The following is a 24,855-nucleotide window of genomic DNA, read 5'->3' as shown; positions in this document are numbered from 1 at the left end:
CCACGCCTCCCACCCACATACACAAAGAAAGTTAGGGTGCTATGTGAATTCATGACACAAAGTATTACTTTATTGAGGGCTAGTGAAGAAGAGTAGAATTGTAGTAGTATAGTCTGCACATACATCCCATTTTCTCATCCCACCCCTTCTCAGTATCCTTAGAAACAAAGATTTATCTCTGAAGTCCCAGAATATTGAATTTCATCATTATAATTACTAGCTGGCCTATCACGTTAGCCATATCAAATGAAAAAAATATAAAAAATAAAATATATAAATGTATATATGTTATATATTATATATTTATATAAGTATATATAAAAATAAAATTTCAATATAATTTTATTTTAATATATTAAGTTAAAGGGCCCTGGAAAGAATGGGAGTTATTCACTTTATCCAATCCAATAGTACACTTTTAATATTTCCTCTAAAGAGGAATTTTTTTTGGGGGGGGGGAAGGGTCTGTGTAGTCTTAGGCTGGCCTCAAATTTGAAATTCTTCTGCCTGTACTTCCCAAGTACTAGGATTGTAAGCTTGTGCCACTCCCTATATCATTCTATTTTAGATGACAGGGTCATGTTTCTTTATAGCATGGCCAACCATTTCCGGTTTCCTTGATTTTTTTTTTTTGTTTGGCAGAATTGTAGATTGAGGTAGACACAGGCAGTCTGTTCTGGGAGATCCTCTTTTTCTTTTAGGTCTCCAAGAATGTGCATTTCTCCAATTGTTTTAGTAATAGGAAGGTGCTTATATTGGAAAGCATGCTATTAAAGGAGGGAACTGGCAGTAAGTAACATTGCTTGGAAGTGAGATGTCTTTTCTAGTAGCAGTCAATGAAAAAAAAATTGTGTATGGCAAGATTTTTTTTTTAAATCATGTGTTTATAGTAAACAACAAAAGTGGAAATGTTTACTCTTACGTGTGGGATATTTAGGGTATGTGCTATTGGAAACTTAGCTTCACCTTATAAAAATTGACCATTCTTCCACATTTATTAATCTTTTAAAATATTAATCTTTATGTGAAATTGAATATTTTTATTGTTCATCTGACTTGTAGTATATACACTAATGATAAAATAAGATCTTTTTTTCAGTCCTCAAGGAGTTTTCCTATTATAATAAGTACATTGTGCTTGAAAATGATGTAAGATTATATAGTTAAGGATAAACTTTGTTTTCTAATGTTTGGAGGAGAAAAATAGGAAAGTATCATTGTGAGAATTAAGTTTTTGAGCCAAGTTTGACCTTTGAGCTCTTTGGTTCCATTTCTTTATTTTAATTCAGCCTTATACTCAATTCTCAACTCCTTGTTTTTAGGTGGTTAGCCAACGTTTCCCTCAGAACAGCATCGGTGCAGTAGGAAGTGCCATGTTCCTCAGATTTATCAATCCTGCCATTGTCTCACCATATGAAGCAGGGATTTTAGATAAAAAACCACCACCTAGAATTGAAAGAGGCTTGAAGCTAATGTCAAAGGTGAAGTATTTTGATAATCTGTTTGCCTCGAATTTCCTTTCTGACTAAATTTTCAGTTTTGTATACTCATAATACATCCTTTTGAATTTAAGAACCCTTAGATTTATACTGTTGAAAAGTAGAATTCTGACATTAATTTACTTTGAAATGTCATGTATATTTCAATTATGGTTTTGTTTTAATTTGGTTATCTTACCGAGTAATTCATTAGGCAGGTTCCTTCTGTCATAGAAAACTACATTAACAAATACCATCTTCTGAAGATAGTTTTCTGTGTAATTCTGGAATTTTTAAATGGAGACCAAAATGTTGACTATAGAATCTCTTATTAGAATGCATTTAAATATTTAAATATATTGTGTGTATGTTTTAAAATATATGTATGTAATTATTGTAGGTAGAAAGAGTAGAAACAATACCTAGACTAACAGAATAAGAAACAGATTTTAATTGCCAGTAGAAATTGTATTAGACAATTCATCTTTTTTAAATGATATGTTAATTATCAATATTATATAGTAAATATTCTGATTATTTGTGACTGTTTATTTAGATACTTCAGAGTATTGCCAATCATGTTCTCTTCACTAAAGAAGAACATATGAGGCCTTTTAATGATTTTGTGAAAAGCAACTTTGATTTGGCACGAAGGTAAGCAACCAGATCTTCATCAGTTGTTGTTTCAGTCAAGTCAAGTTCACTTAATGATATCCATGTACCTGATGTATATTAAGTTTTTCTGTAGGCTTTTTCTTTCCTTTCTAAGAATGTATTCTTATTATAAAAAAAAGGTCATGAAGTGAATTTGGTGATAGTTTCTTAAATTGAAAACCAGGAGAGATTTTTGATATGTCTAAAATAAAGAATTTGAGTTTGCTATAATATGGGAGTAAGACAGATTCCTTTCCTTAAAAGCAGACCAAATTGGTAAGGGTTATACATAATAGTGTATAATTAAAATTTTTGGTGTTAGAATATTTTTGATACTGTTTGGAGTTGTATGTACATTAAAAAGTTGCTGTTTAAGCCAAATAATGTAAAAAGTCATAAGATCTTGTTTATGAATAAGTGAGCTGTTGAGGCTTTATGCTTTTAGATTTCTATAACTTAACCAATTGCTTCACTTTTTTTCTGAGTTGACTTAATGGTAAACTAGGGATAATACTGTCTTTTACTGAGTTATTTTTGAAGAAACAAATTAGGTAATTTATGAAAAAGTGCTTTATTGATGTAAATTAATGCCAGAATTCTACTTTTCAACAGTGTAACTCTAAGGCTTCTTAAAATCTAAATTACCTTGTACAGTTCTGAATTCCAGTTCTTTCTGCTGAGCTTAGGAGGTATATTGCTGAACAACAAGCTGTATTGGAGGGAGTGAATAGCAGCAGAGGATTTGTATTCTAACAAATGGACTTTCCATAGTTAAAAGAACCAAGGTTCTGGTCCTGGCTAGGATAGACAGGCTTTGTAACTTTGCTGGAGACAGGGGTGGTCTTTAATTTGATTTGTAGCTCTCTCTCTTTGTCTGTAAAATACTAGCTTCTTTCCAGATTTCATCTATCTAATTTTGTAGTTCTCTGACTTCAGAGTCTATTCTGAAGCTGAAGCCAGGTACTATAATTTAAAGTTAAATTTCTCCTTGTTCTTTTGCTTGGTTTAAAGACAATCACTATATGAACAAGCTTCTTGTGTTTGTAATCTCAGTAACTTCACAAATTATATTTTGTATCAATTTAATTACACATAGGTATGAGTATGTTTTGTGTTGAAAATTCTGCTCACTTTACTTTTTAAAGGTTTTTCCTTGATATGGCATCAGATTGTCCCACAAGTGATGCAGTAAACCATAGTCTTTCCTTCATCAGTGATGGCAATGTGCTTGCTTTACATCGTCTGCTTTGGAACAACCAAGAAAAAATTGGGCAATACCTTTCCAGCAACAGGTACAATTTCTCAGTCATGGGGAAACCAAATACTAAGTTTAAACATTTGGTCATGAATAGTGGCTTTTGCTTTGCATCTTGTTGCAATAAGAATTATGATTTGGAAAGAGACATGAACTTTTCTTTCTTTTGGTTCTGGGCCTGGGATTTGAACTCTGCTCTTGAGTGTTGTTCTTGAGCTGCTTTTGCTCAAGGCTAGTCCTCTGCCACTTGAGTTAGTTTTGTTTCCAGCTTTTTTTGTAGTTTAACGAACAAAAGACTCTCATAGACTGTACTTCGGGGCTAGCTTCTAACTGCAGTCCTCAGATTTCAGCCTCCTGAGTTGCTAAGTTTATAGGTGTGAGCCACCAGTGCCTGGCTGGACTTTTAAAATAAGGCCAATGGTTAAATCATATGAAATTTAAAAAAAAACAACTATAAATATTACTGATTTTTTTTCATGTATGGTACTAGGGATTAGACTCAAGTCCTTATGCTTGCTAAGCAAGTGCTTTATCCTTTTGTTTTTAGTTTGCTTTTCAGATAGGGTTACACAGTAACTTTGCCTATGGTAGCCTTACACTGAGATCCTCTTGCCTCTGCCTCACTGGCTTCTTTTTTGAGACATGATCTTGAATTAACTTTGTCCTGCTACTTGGGAGGCATAGGTAGTTTTGTGGTCCAAGGTCAGCCAGGGTAGAAATTCGAGACTCTTATCTAAAAAATGACTAAAGCAAAAAGGGTAGAAGGTTGCCTAGCAAGTGTAAGGCTTTGAATTCGAGTTCTGATAATAAATATACAGAGAGAAAGAGAAGAGAAAGGAAAAGACGAGAAAAGGGAGGGAGAGAGGAAGGAAGGAGATAAAGCTTTTTACAGAAAATACCCAATAATTGAAGTAACTTCATTATGTTTTCATCAAAGTTCTTTGTAGCATAAATAACTTGGTGTCCTTTTTAGTGTATATATGTTTATAAAGGGCTCAGATTCCTAAGTATAGGAAGTTCCTTTTCAAAAGTAAGTTGCATTCAGACCAATAAAAATGGTTTGCTCATTTGTAAGAAAATTAGGAGACCATAGAGCCAAGGCAGTGGGAGTTTCATCCTTTATGAATTGTAAGTGGATTGAAGTAGACATGGACATTACTGATGCATGCTCCTAAAATAGAAAAGGAAGATGCTCTATCCACATGATTCCAAAAAGTACAGACAGTAACGGATTCACCTAGCTTTAACTTTTTTTTTTTTTTTTTGCCAGTATCAGGGCTTAAATTTAGGATATCACACTTGATTAGCTTTCATGCTCCTAGCTGTTACTCTGGGGTTTGAGCTTTTTGCTAATTAATTGAAGAATCTCACAGACCTTTCTGACCAGGCTGGCCTTAAACCACAATTTCCACATCTAACCTCCTGAAAAGCTACAGTTATAGGTGTGAACTGTGGGATGCTCAGCCAACATACATTTTTCTATATGAATCAGGTTTTTATAACATTTTATGTTTTGAGAGGGAAAAATTTTCTACACACACGTATGTAAAGGCTTCTTTTCAACAATACCATTTCTGTGCTTCTTTCTGTAGACATATCTACTTTCTAAAACCTAGTGGGCATGCTTCTTGGATATATTTTATACTGTTCTGCACATATATGTGACTAAGGAACTTACAGTTCTTTGTAACAATTTGGTGTGTTTTAAAATATTATAGCAGTAATTGAGCTGGGCACCAATGTCTCGCACTATATAATCCTAGCTACTCAGGAGGCTGAGATATGAGGATGGCATTTCAAGCCAGCTTGGGCTGGAAATTCTGTGAGAATCTTTATTTCCAGTTAACCACCCCAAAAAGCTGGAAGTTACAGGACTGACACCAAATCAAAAGAAAAGAAATTATAGCAATGATATAACCTCTTCAGGCAGCATTCTATTTGAGATTTATTTAGCTTATTAGTATGTGTGCTAATTTTGCACTTTGACAGGATTATGTAACAATATTCTTTATGTACATCCTCATCAAAGTTGACATTATTTTGAATAATCATGCTCATGAAATAGTATCTCATTATTAGTACATATTATTTTACATATTCAATAGTTACTGAAAATTCAGATTTCTGAGCTGGGGGTGGTAGTGCATGCCTATACCCTAGTATTTGGGAGGTGGAGACAAGAAGATTAGCCTGAGCTATGTATCAAGACCCTTGCTTGAAAAGAAAATTTAAATTCACCAAATTCTTCTGAATAAACATGTCCATTTTCTAAACATTGATTTGCTAAGACTGATTCTTATCCTGAGAGAAAGTAGATGAGAATGTTAATTTTAAATTCTGATTTATTGAGGCTGGGAAGGTGGCTCAGTGGTAGAGTGCTTGCCTTGCATGCCTGAGGCCCTGGGTTTGATTCCTCAGCACCACATAAGCAAAAAGAAAAAAGCTGGAAGTGGCGCTGTGGCTTAAGTGGTAGAGCGCTAGCCTTGAGCTGAAGAGCTGAGGGACATCGCCCAGGCCTAGAGTTCAGGCCCCATGACTGGACCCCCCCCAAAAAAAATTCTGATTTATGGCATATTAGATAATGGTTGCGAATTCTACAGAACACTTAAATTTGAATCAAATGTGAATTTTATAGCATAGGAAATGGCTATATTATTAAACATGTTTCAGCATATACTTACGATCCCTGAAGTTTAACTCCTGATACAGGAGTTAAACTTAGCTCTTTCTTCTTGGGTGCTCTGTTGTTGGGCCAAAACACTCCCCTACCCCCTCTTCTTTGTTTTTTCATTACTGTTTTTGGATAGAGTCTCACACTTTTTGTACTCCTACCTGTACCTCTCATGTACCATATCTAGCTTATCTGTTGAGACTAGGTGGAAGAGTGTCCTGACCCAACTTTTTTGTGCACAGTGCTCTCTATTTTCATCTCCTGAGAAACTGATACTGCTGGCGGGCACCACCACTACACCCATGCACCCATGAGGTCTTTTTGGTGGTGTTTGCAAATAAAAGGAACCGTCAATAAGAAGAAAAGCAACAAATAACAGTTTAAAGAAATACGTGTATTGTTCAATGTGATCTACTACTTTCTAAGTAGTTTGCTTTATCTAGGGATCATAAAGCTGTTGGAAGACGACCTTTTGATAAGATGGCAACACTTCTTGCATACCTGGGTCCTCCAGAGCACAAGCCTGTGGCAGATACACATTGGTCCAGCCTTAACCTTACCAGTTCAAAGTTTGAAGAATTTATGACTAGGTAAAGCACAATTTTGAAGTGTTGATTGCTTTTTTTGTGATTAACAAAGTTTACCACCAGGCTGCTTATTAAATATTCTTGCATTTTTGATAGATTATCCAGAAAGATGTACCTAGTAATAGCTTGAACATGTTTTATGTTCCATCTTTTTTCTTCTGTCCTAAATATGAAATGTATATAGTGCTAAATTACACATCTTGTCTTATAAAAATAATAGTGTTTGGCTAACTAATAGCTTATTATCTTGCTTTGGTCTGTTTTTGCATTTGATACTTAATGAAGATATGTAGACGATATTAGTTTCATATTATAGTTATGGAAAATGTAATTCAATATGAATAATTGATTTGCCTATGTTCACACAACTGACTCACGGGTCTTTTGGTTTTAAGTGCTAGACTCTCTGCTGCAGTATTAGACTATTCTTCAGAATTCTTGTGAAAGTTACAATAGTTTTAACTTGTTTTAGACTAAGATTAAGAAAATATACTGTAATATTGCTATAACACTTCTGTGGGCATTTGTTTGAAATTTGATTTGGAGGGATTTAGTTTGTGATTCTTACTCCTAGATATGCTGATATTACAGTGAAGGTGGTTTGTTTAATCTTTTAGTTCTTTTTTTTTTTTTTTTTTTTTTTTTTTTTGTCTTTTTGTTTTCTTTTAGTATGCGGCTCAAACCCAGGGTCTTGCTAGACATTTATTCTGCCACTGAATTCCACTTTATTCTAAATCCATTACATTTTAAAGTACCTCTCATAGTATTTTTATACTTAGTAAGTGCTCCATAGTGGCTTGGAGTTGAATGCTTCATTTATATCATATTCCAGAAGCAAAAAATGTAAGCAACCTTTACTGGAGAAGCTGCTGTTTAGAGGGTAGTTTACTAGGGATGTCATTAACTCAAGAGGTTTCTGTCAGGCAAGCATAAGGCCTTGAGTTCAAACCCAAGTACCACCAACAAAATGAAGTTGGTTCACATTGCAGATTTGTTTGTAATATGCCTTGCTTTGTAAGTGTCTGTTATTAATCATTTTATGTTACACAGGTTATTTTTGTACATAGGATTCTGGCTCGTTTATATTACTAAAATGTATTAATACATAAAAGAACTTACAAGAAGACTTTAACTCTTATTTCCTTCATGAGGAGCTAAAATTGCTAAAATTTTTTAAAAATAACATATGAATCTGTAATGTCCTTTTCAACTTTGTATGTATGTGTACACACACATGCTTGTGCCAATACTGGGACTTGAACTCAGGGCATTTGGCTTTCCTTTGGCTATTACTTGACCACTTGAGCTACACACCTCCACTTTTGACTTAATTTTTATTTTTAGCTCTGTTAGAACTTCCTCAGTAACCAGTGTTTATTCATATACAGTTAGGGAGTATTTTCCACAGAAAAGTTTCACATTACCTAACTGAGAATTACATAGTAGAAAAATATAAAACTTTTTTTTTTTCTGGTCCTGGGGCTTGGACTCAAGGCCTGGATGCTGTCCCTGAGCTTTTGCTCAAGGGCTAATGCTCTACAGGGCCACTTCTGGCCTTTTCTGAGTAGTTTATGGAATTAAGAGTCTCAGGGAGGGGCTGGGAAGGTGGCTCAGTGGTAGAGCGCTTGCCTTGCATGCCTGAGGCCCTGGGTTCGATTCCTCAGCACCACATAAGCAAAAAGAAAAAAGCCAGAAGTGGCGCTGTGGCTCAAGTGGTAGAGTGCTAGCCTTGAGCTGAAATGCTGAGAGACAGCGCCCAGGCCCAGAGTTCAGGCCCCACAACTGGACCCCCATCCCCACCCCCACCCCCAAAAAAAAGAGTCTCAGGGACTTTCCTGCCCAGGCTGGCTTCAAACTGGGCTCCTCATATCTCAGCCTCCTGAGTAGTTAGGATTACAGGTGTGAGTTACTGACACCTGGCAAAATATAAAACTTTCTTTTTCTTTATTGAGATTAAGTGATTACATAAATTTCAGAAATTTCACAATACTGTGGGATAGTGGTACTTAGCTTAAAATCACAAACACATTTTAACCTTCACAAGGCACATTGTCATTATGATGGTCTATAAAGCTTATGAACTCTACAAACTTTGATACTACAACTATCTTTTCTAAATCAGGTGATACATAAATTTCTTTCCTTTTGCTTAAGCTATTTGCTGTAAGCTATTCTCTTTCTCATTCCCTCCCTCCCATCACTGCCCTTGAGTTGCTTAGTTCTCTTTCATGATCATCAATGTCCATTGCAGCTGATGGGCCCCTCTGTTGTATTTTTTCACCTGTTTCCCTCTGATTCTGTACCCTCCTCTTAGCTTTCCTTAGCTGTGCAAATGTATATAGCATATATGAGGTCAATAACATGGAGTCATCTAAAAATGATATGACAAATTAAGAAGAGGTCCTTTGTTTCTTGAGTCCTATTTACTTTGTCATATCTCATTGTGTTTTGAATTTAACATCCACATAACAGGGAGACCATGTGCTGTTTGTCTCTCTGATTTTGGCTTATTTCACTCAACATGATCTGTTCTAGTTCCACCCATTTCTCTGTGAATGCCATTATTTTGTCCTGTCTAATGGCTGCATAATATTCCATTGGATCCATTCATCTGTAGTGGGGTATCTGGGTTGTTTCCATGTCTTGGCTATTGTGAACTGTGCAGCAATGAACATGGACATGTGTCCTTGTATCCTGGTTCCTAGGAGTGGTCTGCCCAGGAAAGGTCTATATTTAGTTGTTTTGTTTTGTTTTTCCCCAGTCCTGGGGCTTGAACGTACAGCCTGGGCACTGTCCCTGAGCTGCTTTTGCTCAAGGCTGGTACTCTAGCCCTTGAGCGATAACATCCCTTTTGGCCTTTTCTGTTTATGTGGTACTGAGGAATCAAACCCAGGGCTTCATGCATGCTAGGTAAGCACTCTACCACTAAACCACCTTCCCAGCCCTGTATTTAGTTTTCTGAGGAACCTCCAGGATGCTTTCCAGAGTGGTTGTGTTAGTTTACATTCCCACCAGCAGTGCAATAGGGTTCCTTCTTCTCTGCATCCCCACCTGCAATTGTAATTGTCTGAATTTAGGATAGAGGCCATTCTGATTGGAGTAAGGTGGTATCTCAGGGTTGTCTTTATTTGCGTTTCTTTTATGGCCAGGGATGATGAACATTTCTTCATATGTTTCTTTGCCATTTTTATCTCTTCTTAGAAGTCTCTCTTTAGCTTCCTTGCCCATTTATGATTGGTTTGGGAGGGATTAGTTTCTTGAGTTCCCTGTATGTAATGGATTTTAGGCCCTTGTCTGATATATTGCTGGCAAATATTTTTTCCCAATTGGTTGACTGTCTTTCTAGTTTGGATGCTATGTCTTTAGCTGTGCAGAAATTTTTTATTTTAAGGTAGTCCCACTTGTTGAGTCTCCAATTTGTTGTGACCCTGGGACTCTCAGGAAGTTCTTGCCTGTGCTTCTAAGTACTAGTGTCTCTCCTACTCTGTCCTGCAGTAGTTTCAGAGTTTCAGGTTTGATGGTTGAGATCTTTAATCCATTTTGAGTTGGTGTTGGTGCATGATGACAGGCTAGAATCCACTTTTAGTTTTCTGCATGTGCCTGCACAGTTTTCCCAGCATCAGTAGTTGAAGAGGCTATGTTTTTTCCACTGTCTCTCTTTGGCTCCTTTGTCAAATATCAGCTGACTTAAGTATGTGGTTTTATTTCTGGCTCTTCTATTCCATTGGTCTTTGGGTCTGTTTTTGTGCCAATACCAAGCTGTTTTTGTTATTATAGCTCTATAGTAGAGCTTGAAATCTGGTATTGTGATACCTCCTGTGTTGTTTCTTTTGCCTAGAATTGCTTTGGCTATTCTAGGTCGTTTGTTGTTCCATATGAATTTTTTGGATTGTTTTCTCTATTTCAGTAAAGACCATCATTGGGATTTTGATGGGTATTGCATTAAATTTGTATATCATTTTTTGCAGTATGACCATTTTCATGATACTGATTCTACTTCTCCATGAGCATGGAAGGTCTTTCCATTTCCTGGTGTCCTCTCTGATTTCTTTTTTTTTTTTTTTTTTTTTTTTCTTTTTTTCTGGGTCCGGTTGTGGGGCCTGAACTCTGGGCCTGGGCGCTGTCCCCCAGCTCTTCAGCTCAAGGCTAGCGCTCTACCACTTGAGCCACAGCGCCACTTCCGGCTTTTTTCTTTTTGCTTATGTGGTGCTGAGGAATCGAACCCAGAGCCTCAGGCATGCAAGGCAAGCGCTCTACCACTGAGCCACCTTCCCAGCCTCTCTCTGATTTCTTTCTTTAGACTTTTTGTAGTTTTCATTAGACAGGTCCTTTACATCTTTGGTTAATTTGTTTTTTTTTTTTTTTTTTTTTAGGTTATTGTGAAAGGGGTTGTTTTCCTGATTTCCCTTTCTGATTGTACATTGTTGTATACAGAAAGGCAACTGATTTTTGTGGGTTTTGTATCCTGCTGCTTTGCCGAAGTGGTTTAAAAGTTCTAGGGGTTTAGAAGTGGAGTTTTGGGGGTCATTTAGGTATAAGATTATGTTTAATTTCTTCCTTCCCTATGTGGATTCTTTTAATGTTCTTTTCTTGCCTAATTGCTCTGGTTAAGGACCCCAGAACTATATTGAAGAGGAATGGAAAGAGTGGGTATCCTTGCCTTGTTCCTATTTTAGGGGAGTTGGTTTTAGTTTTTCCTCAATTAGTATGAAATTGGCTGTTGGTCTGTCATATATGGCTTTTATTGTTTTAAAGAATGTTCCTTCTATTCCTATTTTCACCAGAGCTTTTAACATGAATGGGTGTTGTATTTTTGTCAAAAGTCTTTTCTCCATCTATAGAGTTAATCATGTGATTCTTGACCGTGGCTCTGTTGATATGATGAATTATATTTATGGATTTATGTATGTTAAGCCAGCGTTGCATCTCTGGGATGAAGCCTACTTGGTATGATTTTTTTTATTTGTTTCTGGATTCTGTTGGCTAAAATTTTATTGAGGAGCTTTGAATCATGAAAGTGCTTTTGGTGCCAAATTTCCCTTCAGAAAGCCTGTTGCTTTTATAATACATTTTATCTTTGATTTAGCATGTAAGCTTCTAAATCTCTTTTCTTTTAGACATCAAGTACATGAAAAAGAAGAGTTCAAGGCTTTGAAAACATTAAGTATTTTCTACCAAGCTGGCACTTCCAAAGCAGGGAATCCTATTTTTTATTATGTTGCACGAAGGTAAGAAACAGTACGTTTTAGTCTCTTAACCAAGTTTTGAAAATGACAACCACTATAGAGAAATGCCACGGCAGTTTTGATTCCTCCCTCCCCCTCCCCCCCCCCCCCACTTTGGATTAATAGGAGTTGAAGACAGATTTATCTGGGAGCATAGCTAGGTAATGAACCATTTGTCTTTAAATGCTGTTGAGTATATTAGGAATTGCTTTTCAGATCACTTATATACTTATTTGTCTTTCCTACTTGAGGTTTAAAATATTGCCTGCAATGGGTTAATTAAATCAGTGAAAAATGACAAAGAACCTTTATTTTCAAGTATATTCTGGTTTATTAGTACCTAAAACATGATCATCAGAAGCTTTTCTTCATTTTCAAGAAGAAATGAGGTCTGGGAAGGTGGCTCAGTGGTAGAGTGCTTGCCTTGCATGCATGAGGCCCTGGTTTTGATTTCTCAGCACCACATAAGCAGACAAAGCTGGAAGTGGCGCTGTGGCTCAAGTGGTAGAGCACTAGCCTTGAGCTGAAGAGCTGAAGGACAGCACCCAAGCTCTGAGTTCAGGGCCTACAACTGGCAAAAAGAAAAAAAAAAGAATGAAACAAAAGGGCCTATTTCTGAGAACTTGTAGAACTCTGAAGCTGGTAGATGGTCCAAGTAACAGCCTTGAAACGATTGTCTATTTGACTAGTTCCTATAACACCTTCTAGATAAGCTACTCCTTCATGACAGTAGTGATGTTTGTAGTGGTATGCCTGCTATGTGTCTTTTCTTGTATAATTCTGCCTGACTTTTGTGGGGATAGGAGAAAAGAGAAGGGTTCTGGATCACACTCAGGACCTTGTGTATGCTAGGCAAGTACTTTACAATTGACCTAAATCCCTAGCCTTTGTTTTGTTTTTATTTTTTTTGAGACAAGGTCTCCCTTGTAATCTAGGCTGACCTTGAGCTTGTTATATAGCCCAGATGGCCATAAATTCTCCCAATGCTATGATTATAGGTATGTGACCACTGTACCTGGTGGCTCTGCCTGCCTTTTATTAACTAGTCTATGATGTTATTTGATCAGTTTTACTTCTTACTTGATATAAATTCCTATGTTGACATAAAGCCACAAGTTGAACTTTTAGGACAATGTGATATAATACAGAAAACACTCACTTTGGAATCTTAGTGACTAAGTTTAGTGTTAATTATGCTATTCATTAAGACTTGATTATTCTAATTACCCTGTATTTAATAGAAATTGAGGAATTGTATCTGTAGATTTAGTGGCTCTGGGTGGTAAAAACCTGCCTCTCTGTAGGAAACAAATTGAGATTGAGAAGTAGCAGTAAGGAAGGTAAAAAACAAAAGGAGAAAGAAGGAAATCTTTTTAAATTGGGTAATTCAGATATCCAAAAATTGCTTTTATCCTTACTATGATAATCTTCTCACCAAATATCAGTCACTGTTTCTAAATTGTCTTAGAATAATTTGCTTTTTCTTTTGCCTTTGAGATGAACTATATTTGTATTCCACCCTTAATCTTACTATAATATTGTCAGATATTTTGACTTTTCCCTATTTTGTCAGTAGATCAGGTCTATAGTCCTAGCATTTTAAGCTTTAATCTATAATCCCAGCTTTCACCCTGAGCTGCCACATTAAAATCTAGGGGCAAGAGCTAATTTATTTAATAGATACCTCAAATGATTCATTTATAGTCAGTTTATCCTGCTGAGTCATATATTTAGTAGCACAACTAGTAAGGATCAGAATTAGACTAGACAGTGATTGTACTTGTAATCTCTACTCAAAGGTAGAAATTGGGAGGATTGAGGTTTGAAGCCAGCCTGGGCAAAAAAAATAAAGTTTGAGACTAACTCAGCCAATATCTAGGGATGTTGGTGGGCATCTGTTATCCTAGCTATAAGAGAAGCATAAATAGGATGACTGTGTCTAGCCCAGACCAGCTCAGCCCAGACCAGCCCAGATATAAATCCCACAGAATAAACACGAGTAAAGCAAAAAGAGCTGGGGGTATGGCAACATGGTCTGCCTAACAAGCTAAAGGCTCTGAATTCAACTTCTAGGATCACCAAAAAGGAATATAAACCAACAGAATAAAATAAAATCAGAATGGCACGCAAAACCTAACCCCAGGGCTGGGAAGGTGGCTCAGTGGTAGGGTGATTGCCTTGGATGCATGAAGCCCTAGGCTCCATTCCACAGTATCTCATAAGCAGAAAAAAAGCCAGAAGTGGCACTGAGGCTCAAGTTGGTAGAGCTCTAGCCTTGAGCTGAGAGCTGAGAGACAGTGCCCAGGCCGAGTTCAGACCCCACAACCAACCCACCCGCCCCCCCCCCAAAAAAAAACTAACCTCAAGGTCCTAACTCTACTATTAATAACATAACTATTACAGTTAATATACTAAGTATTAAATCAACTTTCGTAGATAGTCATAACCATAGAATTTCAGCCAACAGTTATGAGCACTTTTTTTGGGGGGGGGGTCCAGTCGTGGGGCCTGAACTCTGGGCCTGGGTGCTGTCCCTCAGCTCTTCAGCTCAAGGCTAGTACTCTACCTCTTGAGCCACAGCACCACTTGAAACACAAGTCAAGAATTTACTCAAGATAATATTGAATGAAGGAAGCAGTGACATTGTCAAGAAACATTGTACTCATAACCTTAATTATGGAATTGTAACTCCTTTATTCAACTACTTGATAACATTTTTGAAAGATAATTTTATCATTGGCGCGACAGTATTCTATATTATAAATGTTAACAGAATTAGTTTCTTTCTCGCTAGAATAACATATTACAATTACACATTCATGAAATATGATAATACAAATGGGTATGCTGTTTTGAAAAGGACCGTTGGTCTGTTTAATTTTAAACACACACACACACACACACACACACACACACACACACACACACACACACACACACACACACACACACACACACACACACACACACACACACACACACACACACACACACACACACACACACACACACACACACACACACACACACACACACACACACACACACACACACACAGTTTCTCTTATCCACTAATTACCTCATTTACTACCTCCTCCCTTTGGTTAAATGCTACTGCATAATTTCTTTCATACCTTCAGTATAAACAGCTCAGTTTTAATCGCTTTGCAAACATTTAAAGGACAAATAGGACATTTTGCTTATTTTGCCTTTAATAGAATAGTGCAACTTTTTAATAAGCAAAGAGACTATATCATGTTTAAACTTACACATTAAAAAAAATTGCACACAACCAAATCACAGTAGGATACTGATAACTAGTAAATTGAAAGTTTGTAATCTGTTGTCATTCAACAGGTAATAAGGAACTGAAATGACCATTCAGGTAATTGAAGTTTACTTCAGCCTGAGTACAAATAAAACTGCAAAATCATTACAGAGAAAAGGAAGTGAATGTTGAACATTGGATTGAGTATCATACTACGATTTTTCACAGTCTTTATAGTCATATAGATGAAAGTACTTTTGGTTATATTGGAAATCTGTGTCAACTTTGAACTCAGAGTTATCTGGGAATTTACAGTGGTCATGAGAGTCAGATTTACCCTAGGACTGAAGCTTTCTCTAGGATTTGAATTGGTCACATCATTTAGGCTTGTCCTTGGATTTGGGCTTATGCTGAGATTTGGACTTGTTCTGGAAGTAGGGCTCATCCTGGGACTTGAGTCTTCGGTAGCGTTAGAGGTCGTTGGTGTTGAAATTGTTCCCAAAATGTGAAAAAACAGGAGAAGCAGGCTGATGGTAAGGGATTGCTTGAACATCATTTTCCTCTGCCTTAAAATAATTATATAAATTTAGTCCAATACTTGGATCATAAATGGGCAAGACTGTATTCTTGATTGATTTGTGTTATATAAATGTACTTTTTCATTGTTGACTAGTGAACAAATAACAAATTTTCTTTCATAATATCTGACAAAAGACTCCCCTTTTTTCTTTTTCTTTTTCTTTTGTGTGAGTACTGAGCTTCAACTCAATACCTTGAAAGCAGTTTATTTCACTTACAGTTGGCACTCTACTGCTTGAGCCACGTCTCTGGCCTGGCATTTATGCTTTTTAATTAGAGAGTCTTGAAGATGATTTGTTCTAATTGCCCTTAGAGCTCAGCCTCCTGAGTAAATAGGATTACAGTTGTGATACCTGGTTTAATGGGGCTGTTTTCCATCTGAGTTTCCCAACTTAAGGCATAATCAGTCAAAAGACTAAAAATGAGCTTAATTATGTTTTTCTATTAAAGAAAAGAAAAACTAAACCTAATGTTTAGCTGATGTAGTATGTGTGATTGAGGTCATTGTATAAAATAGGGTTGGGCAAAAAACGAGAGACTGCTTGGGAAGATAAAGTAACATAATCAGGAATGAAACATTTTTCTCTAGATTACCTGTGACTTTTAACAATTTCATATTTAAGCTCAGGTCACAAATTAGGATATCACTTGTAAATATTTATGCCAAAAAGTGAAAGAAGCTAAAACAAAAGAAAGAAGCTAAAACAAATGATCTCCCTCAATGCTGAGATTTCCTTCATCCTCCTCATTGAACCAAAAAACATCCAAGATTTTAGATTTTACAGCTTTTTAGACAGAAAGAAATTTAGAATTGATCAAAATCAACTCCTTTCTTATGTAAGAGGATGCACACAAGAACTATACTTGTCTGAAGGTACATTTCTAAAAATAATCAGAACTAGACTTTGAGTCTTTTTTTTTTTGTTTGTTTGTTTGGTGTTTGAACTCAGGGATTTGCACTCTTGGTAGTTTTTTTTCCACTCAAAGCTGGGAGGCACTCAACGATTTGAGCCACAGCTCGCTTCCAGCTCCACTTCCACTAGTGATAAGAGTCCCTCAGATTTGTCTACCCAGGATTTGAACTGGGATTCTCAGATCTCAGTCTCCTAAGTAGGTACGATTACAAATATGAGGTATAGGCACTTTGCCAAGTCTGAATCTTTTTTTAAATCATGTTTATTAATAAACCAAGCAGTATTTGCATAATATCTATATTTCATAACCAGAAGAAAAGCACAGTCTCAGAAATATTCTACCATGCACTGACAATGAAACAGTAGCTACAGGACAAGGAACAGGTATCTGCTGAGGCTCTTAGGGCAGTCGTAATTAACTAGATATATTTATTTGTATATTTTTACTCCTGTCCTGTATCATCTTGCACTAAGTTGGTGAACTTGTTTTAATGAGTATATGAAAGTGACCAAAGCTGACCTATTGTTGCTGTGTACTGACCTGAATTTTAATTGTGCACTAGATTTCTTTAATTGCACAGAAATGTGCTAGAGAAGGGAATTGATTTTATGTATTTATGTGTGTATGTATGCATTTATTTATTTATTTTGCTAGTCCTGGTTCTTGAACTCAGGACCTGGGTGCTATGTGCTATCCCTGAGCCTCTTTGTGTTCAAGGCTAGTGCTCTACCACATGAGCCAAGGCACCACTTCTGGCTTTTTCTGTGTAATTTATTGGAGATAAGAGTCTTCCTGACTTTTCTTCCCAGGCTAGCTTTGAACTGTGATCCTCAGATCTCAGCCTCCTGAGTTGCTAGTATTATAGGCATGAACCACCAACACCCGGCTGAGAAGAGAATAGATTTTTAAGTGGCAGTGGATTTTTCCCCCATATGTATTCACATGCAGTATTCAGTGCTGGATACCATGGCCCCCAATGTTTACAAAGAGTCACAATTTAATCTGGGCACTAGTGGCTCACACCTATAATATTAGCTGCTCAGGAGACTAAGTTCTGAGGATCCCAGTTTGAAGCCAGCCCAGGCAGCACCGTTCACTTATCTCTAATTAACCAGCAAAAAAGCTGAGAAATCTGAATCTTATTCTGTTGTTCTTTAGTAGATATAGACTATAAAGACATAATATAGTCATGTGCCAAGTGTGATAGTAAATTATTTTTTACAGTAAGACTGGCTTCTTTTAAACCTATATTTAAATCTGATCAATAGCATGCTACACCAAGATAATTTAGCTTGTGCTGGACATGATTAAATATTGTAATGCCTAAACACACTTAAAAAAAATTAAGACAGAGTCTCTTTGAGACAGAGTCTCTTCTGTTTGAGACAGAAGAGACAGAGTCTCTTCTGTTTTAGACTTCTGGTGTTAGAATTATAGGCCTGTACTATTGTAAATTTTTTAACTTAAAGTTCAAACTGTAGCTGGGCTTCAGTGACTTAGGCCTGTAATCCTAACTATCAGGGCTGAGATAAGAAGATCATGGTTGAAAGCCAGCCCAGGCAGGAAAGTCTAGGGAACTCTTATCTCCAATTAACCACTAGAAAACTGAAAGTGATGCTATGGCTCCAAGTGGTAGAGTGCTAGCCTTGAGGGAAAAAGCTCAAAGACAGCTCCCAGATCCTAAATTCAAACCCCATGACCAACAACAATAGCAAAAAAAAAGTTCAAACTTCAAGTTTATGAATTCATAATACATAAAAGAACTTACATTTTTCTCTAATAGGCAATTCAGAAAATTACAAGTTAATATTACCTTGATTTAGGGGGATTCTTGTGAAGATTATGAAGTAACTCTATCTCTAGTATCCAGTAGGATCTATTTCTGATAGGCAATCTAATTTCTCGCTCACTGCTGTTGTTTAAATACAATTAGTGAGGAAGTCATGTGCTCCAAACTTGGCATATTATTTGCCCTCTGGAAGTATCCAGCTGAGTGTTTTCCAAACAACTGGTATATACAGAGGAACTTTGGTAGAGCTGTAGGAATACAAATGAAATCTTTCTGAAATCGACTTACTTAAAGAATACAGCAAATACCTTTTTGTTATTTCTTTTATCTGGTATTTATGTTGGTTATTTTCCCTTAACTGAAATAACTCTAATCAGATAAATATACTATATTGCTTTGACTATTATGGTTTAAAATTAAGTATGTTAAAGCTGTATATTTTCTTTTTTTAAGAAAAGTTTGATTATTACAAAGGTTATGTACAGAGGGGTTACAGCTACATAAGTCAGGCAAAGATTACATTTCTTTTTGGACATTGTTACTCCTTCCCACACTCTGCCCAGCTTTTCCCATCTCCCCACAAGTTGTAGTTATTTTCTTTTTTCATAAGTGCATAAAAAGCACATTTATTTTAGAATTTATATGAAAAGTAAGTAGAAAATACATGTTACTGTTATGCAGGAAGTCCTGGATGTCAATACAACCTTGATATGCTACAGTTTGCCTTTTAGTATGGTCCTCATACTTGTTTTCAAAATTTTACAGTTATAAGCAGCTTTATATGTAGCCTTAGCAAGAGATTTAAAAAAGACTAGTTCTTAGCTTAACTATATCAGTCTCACAAGAAAAATTACCATTTTTCATGAAAATTGATAACAGGACTATAAAATTTTCAGACTTTTAAAACAAGTAAAATAGGGGCTGGGAATGTGGCTTAGTGGTAGACTGCTTGCCTAGCATGTGTGAAGCCCTGGGTTTCATTCCTCAGTACCACATAGACAGAAAAGGCCAGAAGTGGTGCTGCGGCTCAAGTGCTAGAGTGCTAGCTTGAGCAAAAGAAACTCAGGAACAGTGCCCATGCCTTGAGTTCAAACCCCAGGACAGGCAAAAACAAAACAAAATTTTTCCTTTTTCTTTCTTTCTTTTTTTTTTTTTTGTTGGTCGTGGGGCTTGAACTCTGGGCTTGGGCACTTTCCCTCAGCTTTTACACCTTAAGGCGAGTGCCCTACTGCTTGAGCCACAGTGCCACTTCCAGTTTTCTAGTGGTTTATTGGAGATAAGAGTTTCACGGACTTTCCTGCCCAGTCTGGCTTGGAACCGTGATCCTCAGATCTCAGCCTCCTGAGTCATTAGGATTACAGGTGTGAGCCACCGGCGCCCGGCTAATATTTTCTTTTTTATATACGTATTTTATAGTGTAGTTTCTAGCTATCCGTATTTTGAAGTTTTCAAAATAATTCAAGACTATAGCATTCCAGGATGAAATTGATTTTGGTGAATAAAGTAGCCTCTTAACAAAAAAGCTGTATGCATATCAATTTAATAACAAATTTATAGCCAGGCACTTGTGGTTCACGCATGTAATCCTAGCTACTCAGGAGGCTGAGATCTGAGGATCATGGTTCAAAGCCAGCCCGGGCAGAAAAGTCTGTGAGACTCTTATCTTCAATTAACTATCAGAAAACCAGAAGTGGTGCTGTGGCTCAAGTGGTACAACACTAGCCTTGAGCACAAGAGCTGAGGGACAGTGCCCAGGCCCTGAGGTCAAGTCCCACAACGGGGGAAAAACTTTATATATGAAAGTAATACTTTCCCATTGAATTCACAAGGTTTTGTGATGGATTTTTTTAACAATAGTACTGGAAGTTGATCTTGCAGGTCAGGAGCTCTGCCACTTGAGCCAAGCCCCCAGCTGGTAGCTTTGGGCTTTAAAAAAAAGTTTATTGGGGCTGGGAAGGTGGCTTAGTGGTAGAGTGCTTGGCTTGCATGCATGAGACCCTGGGTTCAAGTCCTCAGCACCAGATAAGTAGAAAAAGCTCTAAGTGGTAGAGTGTTAGTCTTGAGCTGGAGAGCTCAGGCATAGTGCCCAGGCCCAGAGTTCAGGCCCCATGACTGACAAAAAAAAAAGTTTATTAAGCTAAGCAGTGGTGGCTTAACACCAGCAATCCTAGCTACTCAGGAGGCTGAGATCTGAGGATCATGGATCATGGTTCAAAGTCAGCTTGAATTCCTGCCTGTGAGACTCTAGTTTACTACCAAAAAGCTTGAAGTGCAGGTGTGGCTCAAGTGGTAGAGTTGAGTTCAAGCCCTGGGACCCACACCAAAAACAAAAATTTATATATATATATATAAAACTATCTTACCTGGCATTAAGCAAATTGCTTAAAAGAATTTTGTGTTTTGGTCAGTCCTTTAGTTTGATAATCAGCAAACAAGGAAGTTGGATTATATTTTCCTAACGTTTTCATCACAGTTGCCAGTACTCAAGTGTTACAGGATTGTAAACAAGTTGTGGGCATATGAGGAAATCACTAAATGGCAGAAACACAAGTCAGTGCATGTTCCACTAGTTTTACTTTGTATGAAGACTATTTTTCCTTAGGAATAATAGGACAAATGATTGCTCAATCTTAATTTATATGGTACATGTAATAACCTCACTTAAGTGTAGGTTATACCTAATTATGGTTATATCTAAGAAATAAAACCAGCCTCTTGGCAACCAGAATAAATGTTATAAACTAGAGTTCTAATATGATGGGAAACCAGTCTTTTAGACCTAATGCCCAAACTCAGAAAGTTCACATGTCAGGTCTGGCCTCTCACCCCTATGCGCCAAATAAAAAGACATGAGGGGGAAAGGGCAGCTATAGGAATACAACACTCTAGTACATTTTTTAGCCATCTTTAGCTGTGATCAGAAGTACAAACATTTGCCTTAGGTTAAATAGGGAGAACTGAATGTAGGGAATGAGTAAGTATGTGTAGTTAAAACAGTCCAAGTGAAGGAAGGGATGACATTGTGCAAAAAGAATTGTACTCATTACCTGACTTACAAAACACAACCCATGTACAACACCTTAATAGTAACAATAAAATTATATTTAAATAAAAATAACAAAAGAACAGTCCCAGGTCAGTAGCAGGTCTGGAGGTGGTAACAGGTGGCAGTCTGATACTCTACTGTTTCAGGATTAACCAGGTGAGGCCTTGTTTCAGTTAGAGAATTTGGTGCCTGGCAGTAGTCTGCCTTAAGGTTTTGGATATTTTCTTTGGAGCCTCCAGTCCATCATTTTGCTGGTTAATTGGAAATGGTCAGACTGTTCTTCCCAGGCTGATCCTGAACCTGTGATCCTCTTGATCTCAACCCCTAAGTAGCTGGGATTATAGTGTGAGTCACTGGTCCCAGCTTTTCTTAGTTGTCTTAAGCTCCACTGGTTTTTGAAAGATGATGAAGTAAAATTTAAAATTCTGAACTTTCCAGCACTCATCTAGACATTTAAAAACCACATTGTGTCCTTCTGCAATCCCTATATCCTTCTTGGTTCAAATTTTGTCTAGTGAGATTTAACTCTCAGTACCTTTTTTGTTTGTTTGTTTTTGGTGCCAGTCCTGCGGTAGGCCTGGGCACTGTCCCTGAGCTCCTTTTGCTCAAGGCTAGCACTCTACCACTTGAACAACAGCTCCACTTCTGGCTTTTTGGTAGTTTATTTGAGATAATAGTTACATTTTCCTGCCTAGGCTGCCTTCGAACCTCAGCCTCTTGAGTGGCTAGGATAATAGGCATGAGCCCAGCTTATCAATACCTCTTATGTGAATCTTCCTAATTCTGCACTTCAGAACCAGTCATTTAGGGCTTTGTATTTAATCAGTATCCAGCTTTTACTATTAAACTTTTTTTTTCTTGTGACAGTCCTGGGACTTGAACTCAGGGCCTGAGTGCTGTCCCTGAACTTCTGTGCTCAAGGCTAGCACTCTACCATTTGAGCCACAGCTCCAATTTTGGCTTTTTGGCAGTAATTAGAGATAAGAGTTTCACAGTTTTCAGCTCAGGCTAGCTGCAAACTGCAATCCTCAGATCTCAGCCTCTTGAATGTCTAATATTATACATGTGAGCCTGTTCTGGCTTTCTTGTCAAGTACTACTTCATTCTCTTTATTCTCCCTACATTCTAGCATAGTAAATGCTTATAAAAAATAAGACACGACACCCTCCCCCACAGTATAACCCCTGCTTTCACTATATTTGATGTCAGTATAACTTGTGGAGGAGACGGGGAAGAACAAGTCGTTTAAGGATACAGGTGGACCTGTTGCAACAATGAGAAGTACAAGTTGTCATGTCGAAAACGAGCTTTACAACGTTGGTGTGGGGGGGGAGGATTGGGTGGGGGTTGCGGGGGAGGCTGGGAAGGGATGTGAAGGGTAAACAAAGGAGTAGGCTGCAATGCTTGATAAGAAATGTACGCATTATCCTGCCCATGTAATTGTAACCCCTCTGTACAGTATGTTCACAAAAAAAAATGAAATGAAAAAAAAATAGACACGACAAGTTTAAAGTCACCAAAAACTTTCCAATTTCTTCCTTTCAGTACCATTATTGATATCTAAAATAATAGATATTTGGTCATTTACCATTTTCCTGAATCATAGCATAAATTTGGTATAGACCTAATCTTGAAATCTTTTGTTTAAATTTACTTCATTGTTATTATAAAGGTGATGTACAGAGATTATAATTACATATACAAGTTAATAAATGTATTTCTTTCCTTCCCTTACTCTGTTTCTCCCTCCTGACTCCACTCATGAGTTGTATAGTTTATTTTCAACACCGTTTCCAGTGAACTCTACTGTTGGGCTTTTCACCCTTTTTCCCTCAAGTTCTGTGCTCCCCCACCCTCCCAAAGATACACAAATAAACTATACAGAAAGAAAACAGAAACAATAAAAAAAATCCCTTGTTTCTATATCTTGGAGTTTGTTTCGATATGTGTGTGTGTGTGTGTGTGTGTGTATATATATATATATATATATATATATATATATATATATATATATATATATATGAGGCACATAGGCATTGTGCCTTTGTGTTTCTCATCTAACACTAAGTTTGAAATTTTGTCTTCTCTTTCTGATTCTATTTTGTGGATCATATGTGCATTTATAATCCCTTATCTGTAATTCTGCCATCCAAAAATTTCTAAAAACCTAAGATTATATCAGTGAAAGTTTGGCACCAAAGTGCTGGGATTACAGATATGTACACACCTAGTCAATGCTGACTTTTACAAAAAAAGAGAAAAACTAGGTATAAAAGAAGAGGTTATATATAAAACAGAAGGTGGTACTTAAGAAAACTACAAAAGACTATGTGGAGTAGAAGGGAGGAAGGAGCAATTATCAGGAAACTAGATGGTTGCCCAATATAAATCATAATCTTCATGGAGGGATGCAGCCAGACCACAGAGATCTTTCAGGCAAGGAGCCAAGAAAATACATGCTTTGCCTTACACTCTTTCTTAACCTCAGTCTTCTGTTTTTATTCCCCATGGTCAATTCTAATTCATAGAAAAGAAAAGCTTAATAATAGTCCATGGAAATCATATGAGGTTTGTTTGTTTGCTAGTCCAGCAGCTTGAACTCAGGGCCTTGAGCCTTTTTGTGCTCAAGGCTAGTATTCTACCACTTGAGCCACAGCACCATTTCTCACTTTTTCTGAGTAGTTTATTGGAGATGAGAGTCTCCTGGAAAGCCAGGTGCTAGTGGCTGACACCCATAAAAAGTGTCCTGGACTTTTCTGCTCAGGCTGACTTAGAACTACATTCCTCAGATCTCAACCTCTGAGTATGTAGGATTACAGGCATGAGCCATATGTACTCATCTCATTTTTTTTAATACCTAGATTCTGCATATGAACGAAAACATGTCATATTTGGCTTTGAGCTTGGCTTATTCTATTTAACATAATGAGCTCCAGTTCCATCAGTTTCCCTGCAGATAGTTTCTTTATAGTTAAATAACACTCAATTGTATATTTGTACTACATTTTTTATCCATTCATCAGCTAGTGGCTGGTTCCATATCTTAGTTATTATAAATAGTTATAAAGATGAATGAATGTGTAGTATCTCTCTTATAAATTGATTTACATTCCTTTAGATATATACCCAAGAGTGATATAGTAGTAGTATTTGATAGTTCTATTAGTAGTTTTTAGAGGAATTTCTTTTCTTTTTTCTTTTTGCCAGTCCTGAGGCTTGAACTCAGGGTCTGGGCACTGTCCCTGAGCCTTTTTGTGCTCAAGACTTGCACTCTACCACTTGAGCCACAGTGCCACCTTGGTTTTTGAGTGGTTAATTGGAGATAAGAATCTCACAAGAACTTTTCCATTAACCTCAGATCTCAGCCTCCTGAGTCAATTACAGGCAT

At 37.0% G+C, this 24,855-nt stretch overlaps 1 protein-coding gene across 12 annotated transcripts in view; it reads left to right on the top strand.

Annotated features, from left to right (window-relative positions):
- Nf1 (neurofibromin 1) overlaps positions 1-24,855 on the top strand; it is a 244,947-nt gene that overhangs the window by 134,761 nt on the left and 85,331 nt on the right. For 11 of the 12 annotated variants that reach the window (XR_011373054.1, XM_070027269.1, XM_070027260.1 and 8 more), the window contains 5 exons: positions 1,323-1,481; positions 2,035-2,132; positions 3,278-3,424; positions 6,502-6,648; positions 11,763-11,873. Coding sequence is in view for 11 of the 12 variants with exons in the window: in XM_070027269.1 (XP_069883370.1) it covers positions 1,323-1,481; positions 2,035-2,132; positions 3,278-3,424; positions 6,502-6,648; positions 11,763-11,873 (662 nt within the window). In the remaining variant the exon portion in view is untranslated. Of the gene's footprint in view, positions 1-1,322; positions 1,482-2,034; positions 2,133-3,277; positions 3,425-6,501; positions 6,649-11,762; positions 11,874-15,227; positions 15,311-24,855 lie in introns of those variants that run through there. The other variant, XM_070027270.1, reaches the window with a different exon arrangement.

The sequence above is a fragment of the Dipodomys merriami genome, unplaced genomic scaffold, assembly GCF_024711535.1.
Source record: "Dipodomys merriami isolate MVZ:Mamm:240054 unplaced genomic scaffold, mDipMer1.0.p SCAF_19, whole genome shotgun sequence".
Lineage (NCBI taxonomy): Eukaryota > Metazoa > Chordata > Mammalia > Rodentia > Heteromyidae > Dipodomys > Dipodomys merriami.
The sequence above is the reverse complement of the archived record's forward strand: the minus strand, read 5'-3'. Positions and strand labels throughout refer to the sequence as shown.